Source organism: Portunus trituberculatus, chromosome 14 (genome assembly GCF_017591435.1).
Source record: "Portunus trituberculatus isolate SZX2019 chromosome 14, ASM1759143v1, whole genome shotgun sequence".
In the NCBI taxonomy this organism is placed as follows: Eukaryota; Metazoa; Arthropoda; class Malacostraca; order Decapoda; family Portunidae; genus Portunus; species Portunus trituberculatus.
In genome coordinates, this window is record NC_059268.1 from 3,115,873 (window position 1) to 3,133,522 (window position 17,650).

Genomic DNA, 17,650 nt, shown 5'->3' on the forward strand with positions numbered 1-17,650 from the left:
CGTTTTACAGGAGTTTGCGATCTGAGCTTCTACAGATTTTTTGCTTCAATCTGTCGTGTTCTAATTTATCATTATAAGTTGTGTCCATTTATATATGTTGTACGCTTCTTTCTTTGCTAGAAGACAGCTTCTAATTTCATTATTCCACCATTTCGGTTTGGTGTTTAGTATTTTTCTTCTGCTTCTTAGTGGTATACACATCTCAGCTGTATCATTTATCTTTTCAGCAAACACCTCCCATGTCTTATTTACTGTACATCTGGTGTTTCCAGCAGTATATTCCAGTAAATGGATACAAGCAGCATACGAAGTCTTGTGTATTTTGCACGCCGATAGTCTGGCACTTTTTCTTTACCTTCGTTCACTTTACCTCTGTCAAAATTTATGGTGAATTTTAAGGTGCGATGATCGCTGGAGTTGTATTATGGTCCAATTTCAACATATTTGATAGTATTTTCATAATTTGTTAGTGCAATATCAAGGATATTGTTACCTCTTGTCGGATGCCTGATGTGTTGGTGGAGAGAGCTTTCAAGTAGGCTATTGTATAGTTGCTGGCCCGCGTGAGCAATCAGTGGAGGAGGTAATGCGTAGAGTAGATAAGGCTGAGAAGGGATACACCAAAATGGGCAGGATAAGAGGAATGAGGCCGACAAAGGCTGCGGAATGAATTATTAGGGACAACAAACTACTGCGTGAGGCGCAGGAGAGAGAGAGAGAGAGAGAGAGAGAGAGAGAGAGAGAGAGAGAGAGAGAGAGAGTCGATAGGAATATAAAGAAAGAGAAAAGGAGAGTAGGGAGGAAAACCGAGTAAGTGGTGGCACAGATAAAGGAAGAAGAGGAGGAGGAGGAAGAGGGGGAGTTGGAGGAGGAAAGGAAGGAATGAGATGGGGAAAGATGAAGTGCTGCACGTCAGACCTAAAGTTAATACCACACACACACACACACACACACACACACACACACACACACACACACACACACACACACACACACACACACACACTTTAAATAACACGCAGACAAAAGTCACGACGTATATACTTACTTACATTACTACATATATTTAATCTCAACATAAAAAAAACACTGGGGCAAAAATAATCATAAGAATAAAATAAATATATGGAGAAAACAAAAGGGCAGAGGAGACTCGAGGATAAATCAACACGCAGGAAGAAAATACAAGACAGAACTTATCGTACAATACCATGAAAAATTGAGGGAAAAAATCAATAAAAAATCTGGAAAACATTTTAAGCTCACTGATTTTATGAGTCAAAAAGATGAAAGAGGAAGAGGGACACAAAGTTGAAGGAGGAAGAGGGAGAGAAAATGATAACTACAGGCTTGGCAAAAGTAAGAAAGGGAAACGAAAAATGACATAAGGGAGAAGAAATAAAGACATAGGAAAAAAGCAGTATAGAAAGAGGAGAGGTAAGAGAGAAGTGATAAAACGGGGATTAGGAGGGAAAGAGGAAGAGGAGGAGAGGGTAGAAGAGGACAAAGAAGAGGAGGGCAAGAAAATGTCAATTACAAAGACTACAAGTACAAAGGTACAAGAAGGAAAACATTAAGAAGAGAGAAATGAAACAGAAAAATAGAAGAGAAAGTGGAAGACAAAAGAAACGAAAATAAGAAGGAAAGAGGAGGAAGAGGAGGAGGAGTAGGAGGAGGAGGAGGAGGAGTAGGAGGAAGAGGAGGAAAAGAGGAAGGAGAAAGAGGAGGAGGGGGTAAAACATCAAAGAGGTAAAAGAAGAGAAAGAGGAGGTGAAAGTAAAACAGGGCGAAGAAAGAAGAGGATGAGAAGGGAAGGAGAATGTGGAGGGAGATCATTTCGCTTGATGTATTTGGAGAAGACAAAAGACGAAGTAAGCATTGAAGTGGAGATAGGTAAGCACGAAAAGGACGAAAAAAAATGCAAAACAAGGAAAAACAATGACAAATAATAGCAGATTAATAAGTGAGAAAAAGAGAGAGATTAAAGACAAGGAAAAATAAGAAAGCAAGAAAAGATAATGAAAAAAAATTGTAGAAAACTTGAAGAAAAGATCAAAAGGAATGGGAAAGAGAGGGGAAAGGAAGACTAGCAGAAAGTAAGGAAGAAGAGAAAGAGATAGACAGGCAAAAAAAAAAAAAAAAAATACACGCTCGAGTGAAAATCAAATTGGAGGAAAAGCTTACAAAATGCAAAGAAAATAAACGAAGTAGTAAACCTTTTTCTTCTTATTCGAGCTGAGCGTCCACGTGTGTGCGGCTTTAAATATGGCTGATTTTAAATGACCAAGCTTAAAATCGCGAATATACGTGAACCTGACACGGCTGGACAGTTACAGAGAGAATGGAAACCTACGTGAAGGACAAGAGGACAAACCAGAGAGCGAAAGGGAAAAAAAAAGAACAGTAGATATAAATATATAAGGTAAAAGTTGTTTTTTTGAAGGAAAAGTGAAAGAAAAGTGAAACACAAGACGGGAGAATTACTAAATATTGAGTGTGTGTTTGGAGAATTACTAAATATTGAGTGTGTGTTTGTGTTTTTGTTGTTGATGTATAGTAACACACAGAACACACACACACACACACACACACACACACACACACACACACACACACACACACAAGACCTGAGTAGGTACGGGATGTAAATCGAGGAGTTGTGACCTTGTTGTCCCGGTGTGTGGTGTGTGCCTGGTCTCAGGCCTATCCGAAGATCGGAAATAATGAGCTCTGAGCTCGTTCCGTAGGGTAACGTCTGGCTGTCTCGTCAGAGACTGCAGCAGATCATACAGTGAATCACACACACACACACACACACACACACACACACACACACACACGGCCCGGTAGCTCAGTGGTTAGAGCGCTGGCTTCACAAGCCAGATGACCGGGGTTCGATTCCCCGGCCGGGTGGAGATATTTGGGTGTGTCTCCTTTCACGTGTAGCCCCTGTTCACCTAGCAGTGAGTAGGTACGGGATGTAAATCGAGGAGTTGTCCTTGTTGTGTGTGGTGTGTGCCTGGTCTCAGACCTATCCCAAGATCGGAAACAATGAGCTCTGAGCTCGTTCCGTAGGGTAACGTCTGGCTGTCTCGTCAGAGACTGCAGCAGATCAAACAGTGAATTACACACACACAGAGAGAGAGAGAGAGAGAGAGAGAGTTCAAATCAATTTATTCCTATGCACTGGGTAGTGGTTATTACAACCATGTATCATGTACACACACAATACGTGTCGATTTTAAACTATTCCATAAAACAAGTTATAAAACAAGCAAGCAGAAAGGTTACCTAAGTATAAAACATAAAATAAGAGAAAAATAAAGAATAAAGAATAAAAACTAAAAGAAAATAAAAGATCTAGTACATGTGAGTGTACACACACAACTAGTGGTGTAGTGGCCCGCCAGGCTGACCATGGCAGTGTTTGACATACATCTTACAAAGCGAGCGTAAAGAAACACACCATACATCACATCACCAGTCACCATCCGTAACACTAGATTTGTCTTAAAATTCTATATAATAAAACGTAATATAAGTAAGTCACAATGTAACATAAAATCATAATTATAACTTCTACACGATTAAAACAATTTTCTAAAATTTGCACTGTCATCGGTAAAAACGTTAAAATACATCAGTTTCCACGCTCTCTACAGGACAATTGAGTCACGTAATGTATGTGTGGTGAGTCTGGATTTAAAGGCAGAAAGTGAGTTTGTGTTAATAACTTCACGTGGCAGAGAGTTCCATAACTTAGGACCATTAACTAGGAAAGCTTTGGCTCCAGTGTGTGTTTTTGTCCTGGAAACAGCTAGATCTGTTTGGTGTGTTGTGACGCTGCTTGTGTTGGTGTGTACTGTGGGAAAGGAATGGAGCCAAGTGGGGCACGTGCCGCTCACTGCCTTGTACATTGCGATGTGAAGTTTGCAGTTAAGATTATGAGTGAAGGACAGACCGGGGATGTTCATTATGGAAGAGGGAGACAGTTGAGTGTTATTGAAGAAGAGGGGATAGTTGTCTGGAAGGTTGTGCCGAGTTGATAGATGGAGGAAATTAGTCTTTGAGGCATTGAAAACTACCAAGTTTTCTTTGCCCTAATCAGGAATCTTAGAATGATCAGAAATCAGGCGTTCTGTGGCGTCCCTGCGTGATTGTTACAATTATCATTATTATTATCATTATTAGAGAGAGAGAGAGAGAGAGAGAGAGAGAGAGAGAGAGAGAGAGAGATTCTCCCTGTCTGTTTCAAACTATTATTATTATTACTATTATTATTATTATTATTATCATTATTATTATTATCATTATTATTATTAATATTATTATTATTATTATTATTATTATTATTATTATTATTATTATTATTATTATTATTATTATTATTATTATTATTATTATTATATATTATTATTATTATTATTATTATTATTATTATTATTATTATTATTATTATCATTATCTTTACTATTATTATTATTATTATTATTATTATTATTATTATTATTATTATTATTATTATTATTATTATTAGTAGTAGTAGTAGTAGTAGTAGTAGTATTATCATTATCATTATCTTTACTATTATTATTACTATTATTATTATTATCATTATTATTATTATTATCATTATCTTTATTATTGTTATTATTATTATTATTATTATTATTATTATTATTATTATTATTATTATTATTATTATTATTATTATTATTACTGTGAAGGGGGCATGACAGTGGCCTATGATACGCGGAAGGAGGCACATCCGCTCTAGATAGGCGGAACTTTTCCCAGATTAGATTAGCGGAGCAAAGTTGGGATGGCTTGGATCATATATATTCCGGTTCTCCGTATGTTGTCCCAATGCAAAAATAAACATAAGATATGTAATAAAACTTCATCATTCAAACTAAAAAAAAAACGGCCCTAAACTTTTTATATTGGAATATTAAATAATATTTCCTCAATGTAGAAAGATGAAATGTTGTATATCATGAGAGAGAGAGAGAGAGAGAGAGAGAGAGAGAGAGAGAGAGAGAGAGAGAGAGAGAGAGCCAAAACTTCGCGGACTTTACATTTGGCGCCACTCCCTCACTCACTAAGTTAAGCTTCACTCCGAGCCAAAGCCACGCCCACTATGCCCACGACAGTCAAGCCCCCTTGCTCCCGATAGTCAAAGAACAGGCGTCGTGGTAGTGCAAAATATTCGCGAATGTTTTGATCCGCGAATACTGCGTCCACGTGTTTTTTAAAGGGATTTGTTTACATCTGGCGCGGAGGGAGGAGCTTAGGATGACGTCATGGGACTTCCTGCTCGCTGGTTTGCTCACACCCCTGCCCTCCTCCTCCACCACCACCACCACCATACTAAAATACTACTACTACTACTACTACTGCTACTACTACTACTACTACAATTGCTACATCTATTACAACTACTACTACTACTACTACTAATTCAACTACTACTACTACTACTACTACTACTACTACTACTACTACTACTACTACTACTACTACTACTACTACTACTACTACTACTACTTTCTACTACTACTACTACTACTACTACTACTACTACTACTACTACTACTATTACTACTACTACTACTACTACTACGACTAGTACTACTATTACAACAACTACTATTACTACTACTACTACGACTACTTGAACAACTACTAGTACTACTATTACTGCTGGTGCTACTATTATACCACAGTAGTAACACACACACACACACACACACACACACACACACACACACACACACACACACACACACACACACACACACACACACACACACACACACTTCTGGCTGTCTCGTCAGAAACTGCAGCAGATCAAACATTGAATAACACTAACTAGTGTAATATGCAAGATGTGTGAAAAAATAATAAAGAAACAATGGATCGAGTTCGTTGAAGACAAGAAATTAATATCAAAGAGCCAATTTGGTTTTAGAAAAAGACGGTCTTGTGTAACTAATTTATTGAGTTTCTATTGTAGAATAGTTGATAGAGTACAAGAGAGAGAGGGATGGGTTGACTGTATTTATTTGGATTTAAAAAAGGCGTTTGACAAAGTGCCACATGCACGATTACTATGGAAGTTAGAGGAGAAGGGTGGCTTAAAAGGAAGCACATTGAGATGGATAGAAAATTATTTGAGGGGGAGAGAAATAAGGACGGTAGTTAAAGATATGAAGTCCAAGTGGAGAGCAGTAGAAAGCGGAGTGCCACAGGGGTCAGTATTGGCACCAATACTTTTCCTCATTTATATTAACGACATGCCAGAGGGAGTGAACAAATACATAAATCTATTTGCACATGATACGAAATTGTGCAGAGCTATAAAGCAAAAAGAGGATTGTGAAATACTGCAAGAAGATCTAAATAATATCTGGGAATGGAGTAAAAAGTGGGAAATGGAATTCAATGTGAACAAAAAGCCATGTCATGGAAATGGGAAAGAGTGGAAGACGACCCGTGGGAATCTATAATATGGGAGATGGAGTAGAACTGGAAAAAGTAAAGAAGGAAAAAGACTTAGGAGTGACGATGGAAGAAAACAATCAACCGGTAACTTTTAGAGAAACATATAATTTGCTGAGGAATATTGGAGCAGCATTTACCTACATGGACAAAGAAATGATGAAGAAAGTGATAAGTACTATAATAAGACCCAGATTGGAATATGCAGGAGAAGTGTGGACCCTTATAAAAAAAAAACACACATAAGGAAGTTGGAAAGGCTACAAAAAATGGATACAAGAATGTTTCCAGAATTTGAAAGGATGACATAGGAGAGACTAAAGGCTATGGATCTTCCAACCCTGGAACAAAGAAGGGAGAGAAAAGATCTGATACAAGTTTATAAATTGATCAAAGGAATGGACCAAGTGGATAATGAGAAACTGATCCTGAGAGAAGAATATGATATTCGAAGCACAAGATCGCATAGTAAAAAGCTGAAAAAAAGATGTCTGAGAGATATTAAAAAGATATATTGTTTCCCGCAAAGATGTATTGAGACGTGGAACAGTTTAAATGAAGAAATAGTGTGTGCAACGAGTGTGCATACTTTTAGAGTAAGATTGGATAAGTGTATATATGGAGACGGGGCCACACGAGCATAAGGCCCAGGTCCTGTAAAACTACAACTAGGTAAATACAACTAGGTAAATACACACACACACACACACACACACACACACACACACACACACACACACACACACACACACACACACACACACACACACACGTCCACGTGTAAGTTAGAATTCCATCACATACCACTTTGAAGTTATGTCATTTGTGAAGTGGTTTACATGTCACCAAGATACCTACCCAGGTTCTAGGTGGTTGCAACAAAGACGCGCTTGGGTGGTGATATGAGCCCTAATATGCCCATCACTATAAAGAAAATTGCCTGCGCCACTAATGGGTGGAAGCTGAACAGCGCTATAGGCCATAAATTAAACAACAACAAAACAAAAAGAAACACAAAGACAGACAGACAGACAAGACCTGCTAACACTGACGGAGGATGGAGACACACGAACAAGAGAAGGAGATGCAAATGTCATGAAAATTCAGTGTCTGAGGAACATTAAGAAGTTCAGTTTTCCACGCAGGACGGACGCTAGTGTAGTGAACCACACTACTACTGCTACTACTACTACTACTACTACTACTACTACTACTACTACTACTACTACTACTACTACTAAAGGGTGTGAGGTCACGGGCCAGGCTGGTCTCAGGTCTATCCGAAGATCGGAAATAATGAGCTCTGAGCTCGTTCCGTAGGGTGACGTCTGGCTGTCTCGTCAGAGACTGCAGCAGATCAAACAGTGAAACACACACAAAGAAATGCTGTCTGCTGTCTGACGAAAGCAAAGTTGCCTTTCTCTCTCTCTCTCTCTCTCTCTCTCTCTCTCTCTCTCTCTCTCTCTCTCTCTCTCTCTCTCTCTCTCTCTCTCTCTCTCTCTCTATATATATATATATATATATATATATATATATATATATATATATATGTGTGTGTGTGTGTGACGTCAGATCAGCTGGGTGGAGGAGCTGCGAAGGGGGAGCCGGGAATCGAGGCGAGCGGGCGGGACGGATTCTTTACGAGAATGCCCCTAATCATTACGTCACAACCGCCACCACCGCCACCACGATCATCATCATCATCACCACCACCACCATCATCATTACATCACCACCACTGCTATCACTACTATTACTACTATAGCTATCATTACACCACCACCACCACCATCATCATCATAATCATCATTACATCACCATTGCTATCACTACTATTACTACTTTAACCATTATTACACCACCACCACCACCACCACCACCACCACCATCATCATCATCATCATTACATCACCACTGCTATCACTACTATTACTACTTTAACCATTATTACACCACCACAACCACAACCACCATCATCATCACCATCAGGCAGGTAAACACACCCATCCTCTCTACTCTGCCTCTCCCACCCTCACTCCCTCCATTCCTCGATCCTTTCCTCTCTCCACATCCTTCCCCCTCCCGCCTCTCGATCATTCTTATCCCTCTCTCTCTCTCTCTCTCTAGCTCCATCCCTCCCCGCCCCAATTTTCTCTCTTACCCCTCTCCCTTCCTCTAGCCCTCCCTCCCTCCCTCCCACCCACACCCTCCTTCCGTCTCCCCAATCCATTACCCTCCCTCCCTCGTCGTCATGAAGATGTGTAGCGTGTACGTACGGATATAGAAAATGAATAACTCGATATTATTACAGGAATTTCATAGACGCTCCCGTAACGAAATCTGGGAACAACATGCAGGTGGCCGTGGGAATATTGGGCTAAACTATTGGAGATGCAAGGAGGGACACGGAAAACTGACATCTATCGGGGAAATGTGAAAGGAGAACCGAGACCAGACCAGGCCAGGGCGGCGGACGTTACTGGTAGTGTCCTTATAAGCTTCTCCATATGTGTCACAGGGAGGGAATGAGAGAGAGAGAGAGAGAGAGAGAGAGAGAGAGAGAGAGAGAGAGAGAGAGAGAGAGAGAGAGAGTGAGTGAGATGAGAAGGATGAAACCAGAAACTGTCTGAGGAATTTTCGTATATTAATGAGATCACGACAAGGAAAAACAGACAGAAAGACACACAGACGGACAGACAGACAGGTGGACAGAGAGACAGACAAGGAGGGCGGACTGGAAGTAGGAAGATGAGTGTTATGAAAGTTAAGATAAGGAATAGAGAAAAGGATGGAAAAAAGTGATAGATAGATAAACAGACAGAAAGAGATAGATGGACAGATGGATAAGATGATAGATAGATAAATAAATAAATAAATAAACAAATAGATAGGATGGTAAGTAAGTAGATAGAATGATAGATAGATAGATAGGTAAACAGAAATGTGGTTAGGTTAGCTTTGTTATAACCTCCGTATCACTTAAAAACATCTATCAGGTCTACTCCATTTAAAAGCCATGTCTTTCCTCTCTATCTTTATCTCTCCTATTTTTCATCATGCTTGAGCCCATTAATTCTCGTTCTCCCCTAATTACTAACTTTTATCTGGCATACTCAATTTAAAACCAATTCTTTCCTATCTCTTTTTTATCTGTTTTTCTATCTATTCATTTATTGACTTTTTTTATTTATCATATTTGAGTACTTTAATTCTTGTTCTCTCTTATTAACTTCTATCAGGCCTACGCTATTTCCAGACCAGTTATTTCCTGTATATATTTCTTAGTTAATTTTTATCATGATTTGAGTCCATTGAGTAATGATAATATTAACAACAACAATAATAATATAAATAATAATTATAATGACTATTACTATTATAATAACAGAGATAACAATAATCTCATCCTGTGGTCAGAAGCCATTTAGAGCATCATGATACCCTCTGGTTGTTACTGTTATTGTTATTGTTAGTGTTATTGTTGTTATTATTATTATTATTAGTAGTAGTAGTAGTAGTAGTATTATTGCCATTATTATTAGTGTTACTCCCGCGGGCTTGTTGACCTTGACAGAGATACAAGCCACACAAAATGCAATGTTTTAAAGGAGAAGTCACACATTTCTCAGTAATTTCTTAAATATGGCCAGAGAGAGAGAGAGAGAGAGAGAGAGAGAGAGAGAGAGAGAGAGAGAGAGAGAGAGAGAGAGAGAGAGAGAGAGAGAGAGAGAGACAGAGAGAGAGACAGACAGACAGACAGACAGACAGACAGACAGACAGACAGACAGACAGACAGACAGACAGACAGACAGACAGACAGACAGACAGACAGACAGACAGACAGACAGACAGACAGACAGACAGACACAGACAGAGACACACAGACAGACAGATTGACACACAGACACACACAGACACACACACACACACACACACACACACACACACACACACACACACACACACACACACAATCGCATTTTAGAGGGTAGTGGTAGGCTATGATGGGCGTGGATGGGTATGGGCGTTTTCATGTGGTGTTTGGCGTCCTAGTGGGTGGTGGTTAGCGTATATGACGTAATGGGTAGGCTGTGTTGGGCGTGGGTGGGTGTGGGCGTGATAAGCGTGTCTGAGGTGGTAAAGAAACATTCCTAACACTGGAGGAAAATTAATTAATGACAATTTAGCAGTAAAGTCATTGAAGAGAGTCAAACAAATATAAAAAAGAGGTCGTGAATTATGAGGCCATTATGATACACTGTATAAATGTGTATCGTGTCATTCCATTTGTTGCAATGGTGACATCACTCCGTCACCTCGTTGTGCTTTGTGACCGTGGACATTGACAAAATTGATGATTAATATTGAAGATCATTTTGATTGTTTGGGTGTGTTTTGGCGCCAAGCGAGCGACCAAGTGGGATGTGCCAGTGTGTTTGTCCAGGTGAGGAATGCTTTGTACAGAGCGTTGTTTGTCAATAGGTTTGTATTGCTGGTTTTCCTCGTGTGTGCTGTGTTGTGTGGTGGTGGTGGTGGTGGTGGTGGTGGTGGTGGTTACTGGTATCAGAATCTCATCTTTTCTTGGTGAAGGAGAGAGAGTAGTTAATTTGGTAGTAGTGGAAGTAGTCACGTGTTAGGTGATAGCGGCACTGGTGGTGGTGTTAGGCTTACACACACACACACACACACACACACACACATAGGGGTTGTTCTTAGTTTGAGTACACCTACGGGAGGGTGTCCAGATGGCGTAGTGGGAGGTGAGGGGGTGAACTAGCGTGTGTGTGTGTGTGTGTGTGTGTGTGTGTGTTATTCACCTCGGTCGTTTACTGGTCACCCAGCAAGTCTTCACCATTACGGAGCGAGCTCAAAGCTCATAGACCGATCTTCGGGTAGGACTGAGACCACACCACACTCCGCACACCGGGAAAGAGAGGCCACAACCACTCCAGTTACATCCCGTACCTATTTACTGATAGGTGAACAGGTGCTACACATTAAGAGGCTTGCCCATTTGCCTCGCCGCTTTCTGGGATTCGAACCCGGACTCTCGATTGTGAGTCGAGTGTGCTAACCACTACACTACGGTTGTGTGTGTGTGTGTGTTGGGGGGGCGATGTGGGGGTGTGTGTATAAATGCGCTGTGTTCCTGACAGGGTTTTTTAATGGTGTTGCAGTTGCCTGAAGTGATGTCAGGGGCTAACACCAGCTACTACCAGGAGGCGGCGGAGCTGGCGGTGGGCTACCGCTGCTCCTGCCGGCACAGCATGGGCGGGCCGCAGTGCAGCATTGTCACGGTAGTGGTGGGCAGCGTGGCGCGACCAAGCACCGAGGCGGAGGCCATGTCGGCGGGTCAGGTGGTGCTGGTGGTGGTGTTCAGCACCGCTATGCCCGTGCTAGTGGTGGAATTGGTGTTGGTGATTGTGTGCATGAAGCGGAAACGCGTACGTGACTGCCCGTGTCGGGATGAGGAGGCGCGGCGTCAGAACGAGCAGAATATGGTGCACAACGCTGTGGGCGCCGTCAACAGTGTCTGGACCACCACATGATCTTCTACTCCTAAACTTCCCCATCAAGAAACCTCTCAAAACCGTGCCACCGCCTCCTCCCCTTGCATCACCCACACCACACCCACCTCCACCACCATCACCTCCACGACCACGACTACAAGAATCCCGCGGAGAACGCATACTCCGCAGTGCCCATGCGCAGCAGCAGGACTCAACAAGGATGTGTCGCGGCTCTCGCTGGCTGACCGCCTCGAGAAGGACATTGAGCCCCCGCCCAGCGCCTGCGTCACGCCCACCTCGGACTCCAGCGCCCCATGCAAGGTGTTCCGGAATTCCTTCCTGCCGCGCACATACAGCCACAGGTCAGTACTCACCACCCACGCGCGACTGCAGTACACACACACACACACACACACCGCGTAGTGTAGTGGTTATCACGCTCGACTCACACTCGAGAGGGTCCGGGTTTGAGTCCCGCAGACGGCGAGGCAAATGGGCAAGTCTCTTAATGTGTGGCTCCTGTTCACCTAGCAGTAAGTAGGTACGGGATGTAACTCGAGGGGTTGTGGCCTCGCTTTCCCGGTGTGTGGAGTGTGTTGTGGTCTCAGTCCTAACCGAAGATCGGTCTATGAGCTCTGAGCTCGCTCCGTAATGGGGAAGACTGGCTGGGTGACCAGCAGATGACCGAGGTGAACACACACACACACACACACACACACACACACACACACACTCTCTCTCTCTCTCTCTCTCTCTCTCTCTCTCTCTCTCTCTCTCTCTCTCTCTCTCTGTGTGTGTGTGTGTGTGTGTGTGTGTGTGTGTGTGTGTGGTGGTGGTGGTGGTGGTATTTACATGCTTGTGTGAAGATAGATAGATAAGCGGGTATTTTGATGGGATGATAGATATGTAAATGGACAGTTGGATAAACAAACAGATAGATGGAGAGGTAGGCAGATAGAGGAGGAGGAGGAGGAGGTCTAGCTAAGCACTATAAACACCACGATAATAAACATGAGAAGATTGACTTTTAATTCCTAGTGAACAGTTTTCAGTATTTTTCATTAGCCTAACGTCAAGTCAAAGTTTGTTGTAAGGACACCTGGAGAGATGGGCAGCACTGTTAGCTACAGGTTTTGCGATAACAACGTCTTGGAGTGTGCGCCATGATGGACTCACTCGCCTTGAGTTGCCAAGCGTCACTTCAAGACATGTAGCCTGAGCCGCCAACACCACACCTTCACATCACCATACAATGTCAGGACGCGTCTGGCTGGCCACACACTATGTGTGTGTGTGTGTGTGTGTGTGTGTGTGTGTGTGTGTGTGTGTGTGTGTGTGTGTGTGTAAAGTAAAGTAAAGTAAAATTGCCATTTCATTACATGTACATATATATTGGTTAAACAGATGTGTTCATTGGCATGGTCTATCGAGCCAAGGCTCCTGATAAACGGAGTTATTAAACTATGTGGTGACTCTGTTGGAAGACTTCACTTGGCAATATATTTATAGAAGTATAAGAATAAGTCATATTTTACCCAATCACGTTCACACTATACGTACATGCGAACACATTATTATATAAATACTTATATACATATATATATATATATATATATATATATATATATATATATATATATATATATATATATATATATATATATATATATATATATATATATATATATATATATATATACTTCCTGAATAATTTATATCCAGCTTTAAAGTAAATTTATCATACAATACAAAATAAATGATGGACTGCAAGCTGCTAGTTATAAACATCTAAGGAAATGTTCTTTGGTTTTTCTTTTAAACTGAAAGTAACTGATACTAGTAATATCTTTTATATCAGGAGGCGAGGAATTCCATAGCTGTGGACCAAAGTAAAATATGCTGTGCTTGAATAACTGTGTGCGGAATTGCGGGCACTCCAAATTCAAGTTCCCACCTCTTGTTGCATACGGTGAATCTACACATTTAAATAGGTTATTATTTGGATATCTTTTAATGAATTTGAAGATGGAGAAAAGGACAAAACACTTATGAATATCGAAGAAATTCAATAGTTTATGATTAGAAAAAAGTGTGGATGTTGAGTCGAATTTACCCATAAAAAATATACACCACTAATTTTTTTTTTAATTATCTTTAATCTATTTATGAAAGACGGCCAAGTGCAGGCCCAGACTGAGACACAATAATTAAAATAAGGATAGCAGAGTGTATAGCAAATACTCAGTAGGGCTTCAGTTGTGAGTTGATTCCGTATCTTGTACAATATCCCACACATCCTAGACAGTTTCATGCATACATTAAGGTTATCATCAATAAATACACCTAAAATTTTTATTTGAGTGACACATTGCAGAGTGACTTTGAAGAAGTATTGGTTGGATATGATTTTTTACTGACCGATTTTGGAAAAAAATATAATTAGTTTTACTTATATTGAGTGTTAGTTTGTTATGTTTTATCCAATGATTTATTAAATGTAGTTCTGAGGTCATGTTTGAGTGTAGAGTGTGTATGTCCTTGTCTTTCGTAAGCAAGTTTATGTCGTCTGCATACAGAGTGAAAGTAACTTTTGAGCTGGATTTGATTATATCATTTATATAAATAAGAAAAGGTGTGTGTGTGTCACCTATAAAGACATTAACTTGTATTGCATGTTGCAGAGGAGTTATGGGTGGCAGGAGGTTGATGAAATGTGTGGTGGTGTCACAAGTGAAGCACAGTGAGCGTTCCTGCAGGGTGAAGCAATGATGAGACAAGCGTCACCAGTCAGCGAGGTGGTGGTGGTGGTGGTGGTGGTGGTGCTCTCTCTCTCTCTCTCTCTCTCTCTCTCTCTCTCTCTCTCTCTCTCTCTCGTCTCTCTCTCTCTCTCTCCTCTCTCTCTCTCGTCTCCTTTCTCTCTCATCTCGTCTCTTCTCTTTCATCTTGGGTCTTCTCTCGTCTCCTCTCGTCTCGTCTCCGCTTTTCTTGTCTCCTTTCTCTCTCTCATCTCGTGTCTTCTCGCTCGTCTCATCTCTTCTCTCGTCTCTCTCGTCTCATCTCGTCTCCCTCTCTCTCTCTCTCTCTCTCTCTCTCTCTCTCTCTCTCTCTCTCTCTCTCTCTCTCTCTCTCTCTCTCTCTCTCTCTCTCTCTCTCTCTCTCTCTCTCTCTCTCTCTCTCTCTCTCTCTCTCTCTCTCTCTCTCTCTCTCTCTCTCTCTCTCTCTCTCTCTCTCTCTCTCTCTCTCTCTTTCTTTTTTTTTATTTATACTGATCAAATGTACAGGAAAACAACTTCTACATTACATAAGAACGTTGTTTTACAGACTAAAGGGTACAGGGTTAGTGCAACCTATCTTAAAATCTGACCCTGGTGATGTATATTACATTCTGTATGTACAACAATAACTTATATTGTAATAACACTGAATATACTACGTTCACTGTACATGATTCACCCTTGCCTCAGTAACCAATGGTTCACTTGCACTTTAAATGTCTGAGTGTTTGTGTCACTGAGGTTTATCTCCTGTGAGGCCAACAGAGTGTTCCATTTCCTTGCATACGAGTTTATATATTGTCTCTGGTGATGCCATGTCCTCTCTCTCTCTCTCTCTCTCTCTCTCTCTCTCTCTCTCTCTCTCTCTCTCTCTCTCTCTCTCTCTCTCTCTCTCTCTCTCTCTCTCTCTCTCGTCTCTCTCTCTCTCTCGTCTCGTCTCTCTCTCTCTCTCTCTCTCTCTCGTCTCGTCTCTCTCTCTCGTCTCTCGTCTCTCTCTCTCTCTCGTCTCGTCTCGTCTCTCTCTCTCTCTCTCGTCTCGTCTCGTCTCTCTCTCTCTCTCGTCTCGTCTCTCTCTCTCTCGTCTCGTCTCTCGTCTCGTCTCTCGTCTCGTCTCTCTCTCGTCTCGTCTCGTCTCCTCTCTCTCGTCTCGTCTCGTCTCTCTCTCTCTCTCTCGTCTCTCTCTCGTCTCTCGTCTCGTCTCTCTCGTCTCGTCTCGTCTCTCGTCTCGTCTCGTCTCGTTCGTCTCGTCTCGTCTCGTCTCGTTTCGTCTCTCTCTCTCGTGTCGTCTCTCTCTCTCGTCTCTCTCTCTCTCTCGTCTCGTCTCGTCTCGTCTCGTCTCGTCTCTCGTCTCGTCTCGTCTCCTCTCGTCTCGTCTCGTCTCCTCTCTTATCTCGTCTCGTCTCTCTCTCTCTCGTCTCGTCTCTCTCTCTCTCGTCTCTCTCGTCTCGTCTCGTCTCGTCTCCTCTCGTCTCGTCTCGTCTCGTCTCTCTCTCTCTCTCTCTCTCTCGTCTCGTCTCTCTCTCTCGTCTCGTCTCTCTCTCTCGTCTCTCTCCTCTCTCTCTCTCTCTCTCTCTCTCTCTCTCTCTCTCTCTCTCTCTCTCTCTCTCTCTCTCTCTCTCTCTCTCTCTCTCTCTCTCTCTCTCTCTCTCTCTCTCTCTCTCTCTCTCTCTCTCTCTCTCTCTCTCTCTCTCTCTCTCTCTCTCTCTCTCTCTCTCTCTCTCTCTCTCTCTCTCTCTCTCTCTCTCTCTCTCTCTCTCTCTCTCTCTCTCTCTCTCTCTCTCTCTCTCTCTCTCTCTCTCTCTCTCTCTCTCTCTCTCTCTCTCTCTCTCTCTCTCTCTCTCTCTCTCTCTCTCTCTCTCTCTCTCTCTCTCTCTCTCTCTCTCTCTCTCTCTCTCTCTCTCTCTCTCTGCCTGCCTGTGTGTGTGTGTGTGTGTGTGTGTGTGTGTGTGTGTGTGAGTGTGTGTGTGTGTGGTGTTATTCAGTAGTGAATGCTCGGCATCATTTCTGTAACCTCTCTATTGTTTCCAGGCCGAAATCAAGCGACCGCCGGCAGAGAGGAGTCTTCTCCTGGACGTTTGAAGAGTACCACCTTCTTGAAGCACAGAGCACAGACAGCGCTGGAAACTGGACTACTACAGTTTGAGCAGAGTCCAACATCTGTGTATCTGCACCAGAATCAAGTGTCCAGGGAGGAAATGATACGTCTGCAGAGATGTGCCAGGAGGAGGGACTCTTGGAACAGGCCTTCACACAACAGGGATTGGGGTGGGGGTGGGGGGACCTTATAGCAGCAGGTGACTAGGAGAGAGGTTCCCACAAGATGCAACACACCACATCCTCCAAACGCAAAATATATTTGCCAATAAAGGCAAGTTTGTGTGCCACTCTGTTGATTTGAAGCAGCAAAACGTGCGGGTATGACACCGTGTTGTAATCAATTGTATAGTATTGTCTAGTAATCAACGTTTTATTACTACCATTATTATTATCTTGGTGTCACTCTAACTGTCACGTCGACTTCACATCTCGTGTGTTAGTAATTTATCAACATTTTACTATTAATTCTCAACACTTACTATTGTTATTGGTAATAGTGTATTATTGTGTGATCAATATTAGCATTACTATCATTGCCCTACTGTTACTATTGTTATCATTACTAGTACCAATACTACTTTTATTACCATTGGTAGGTCATACTTACTTCATTGATTACTCCTCATTTATTCTGGATCCTCTACATTATCTACTGTTTTATACTGACAATTTCATTAATTATTTTTATTTTATTGTTTTATTATTATTATTTTTTTTTTACTTTTCTTATTGTTGCCCAAAAATCTTTGCTTCAAAATGACAGATTCC

At 41.7% G+C, this 17,650-nt stretch overlaps 1 protein-coding gene across 2 annotated transcripts; it reads left to right on the forward strand.

Moving 5' to 3' along the window:
* The first annotated feature begins 11,607 nt into the window (after positions 1 to 11,607).
* Positions 11,608 to 17,248, forward strand: LOC123503755 (potassium/sodium hyperpolarization-activated cyclic nucleotide-gated channel 2-like). Of its 2 annotated transcripts, XR_006674603.1 has the most exons (4): positions 11,608 to 12,373; positions 13,870 to 14,002; positions 14,693 to 14,806; positions 16,814 to 17,248. XR_006674603.1 is itself a non-coding variant. In XM_045253755.1 (2 exons), exons 1-2 carry the CDS (start codon positions 11,968 to 11,970, stop codon positions 17,071 to 17,073), a joined length of 666 nt encoding a protein of 221 aa, XP_045109690.1. In that variant the 5' UTR covers positions 11,627 to 11,967; the 3' UTR covers positions 17,074 to 17,248. The 2 variants fall into 2 exon arrangements, 1 of the variants encoding a protein (XP_045109690.1); XM_045253755.1 differs by lacking the exons at positions 13,870 to 14,002; positions 14,693 to 14,806 and having other exon boundaries at positions 11,627 to 12,373.
* The last annotated feature ends 402 nt before the right edge of the window (positions 17,249 to 17,650 follow it).

Bases quoted from the DNA above. Each gene is read 5' to 3' on its own strand.
- LOC123503755 (XM_045253755.1), top strand. From the start codon at position 11,968: ATGAGGAGGCGCGGCGTCAGAACGAGCAGAATATGGTGCACAACGCTG. The intron at 12,374-16,813 runs GTCAGTACTCAC...TATTGTTTCCAG, and splicing joins CCGCGCACATACAGCCACAG to GCCGAAATCAAGCGACCGCC.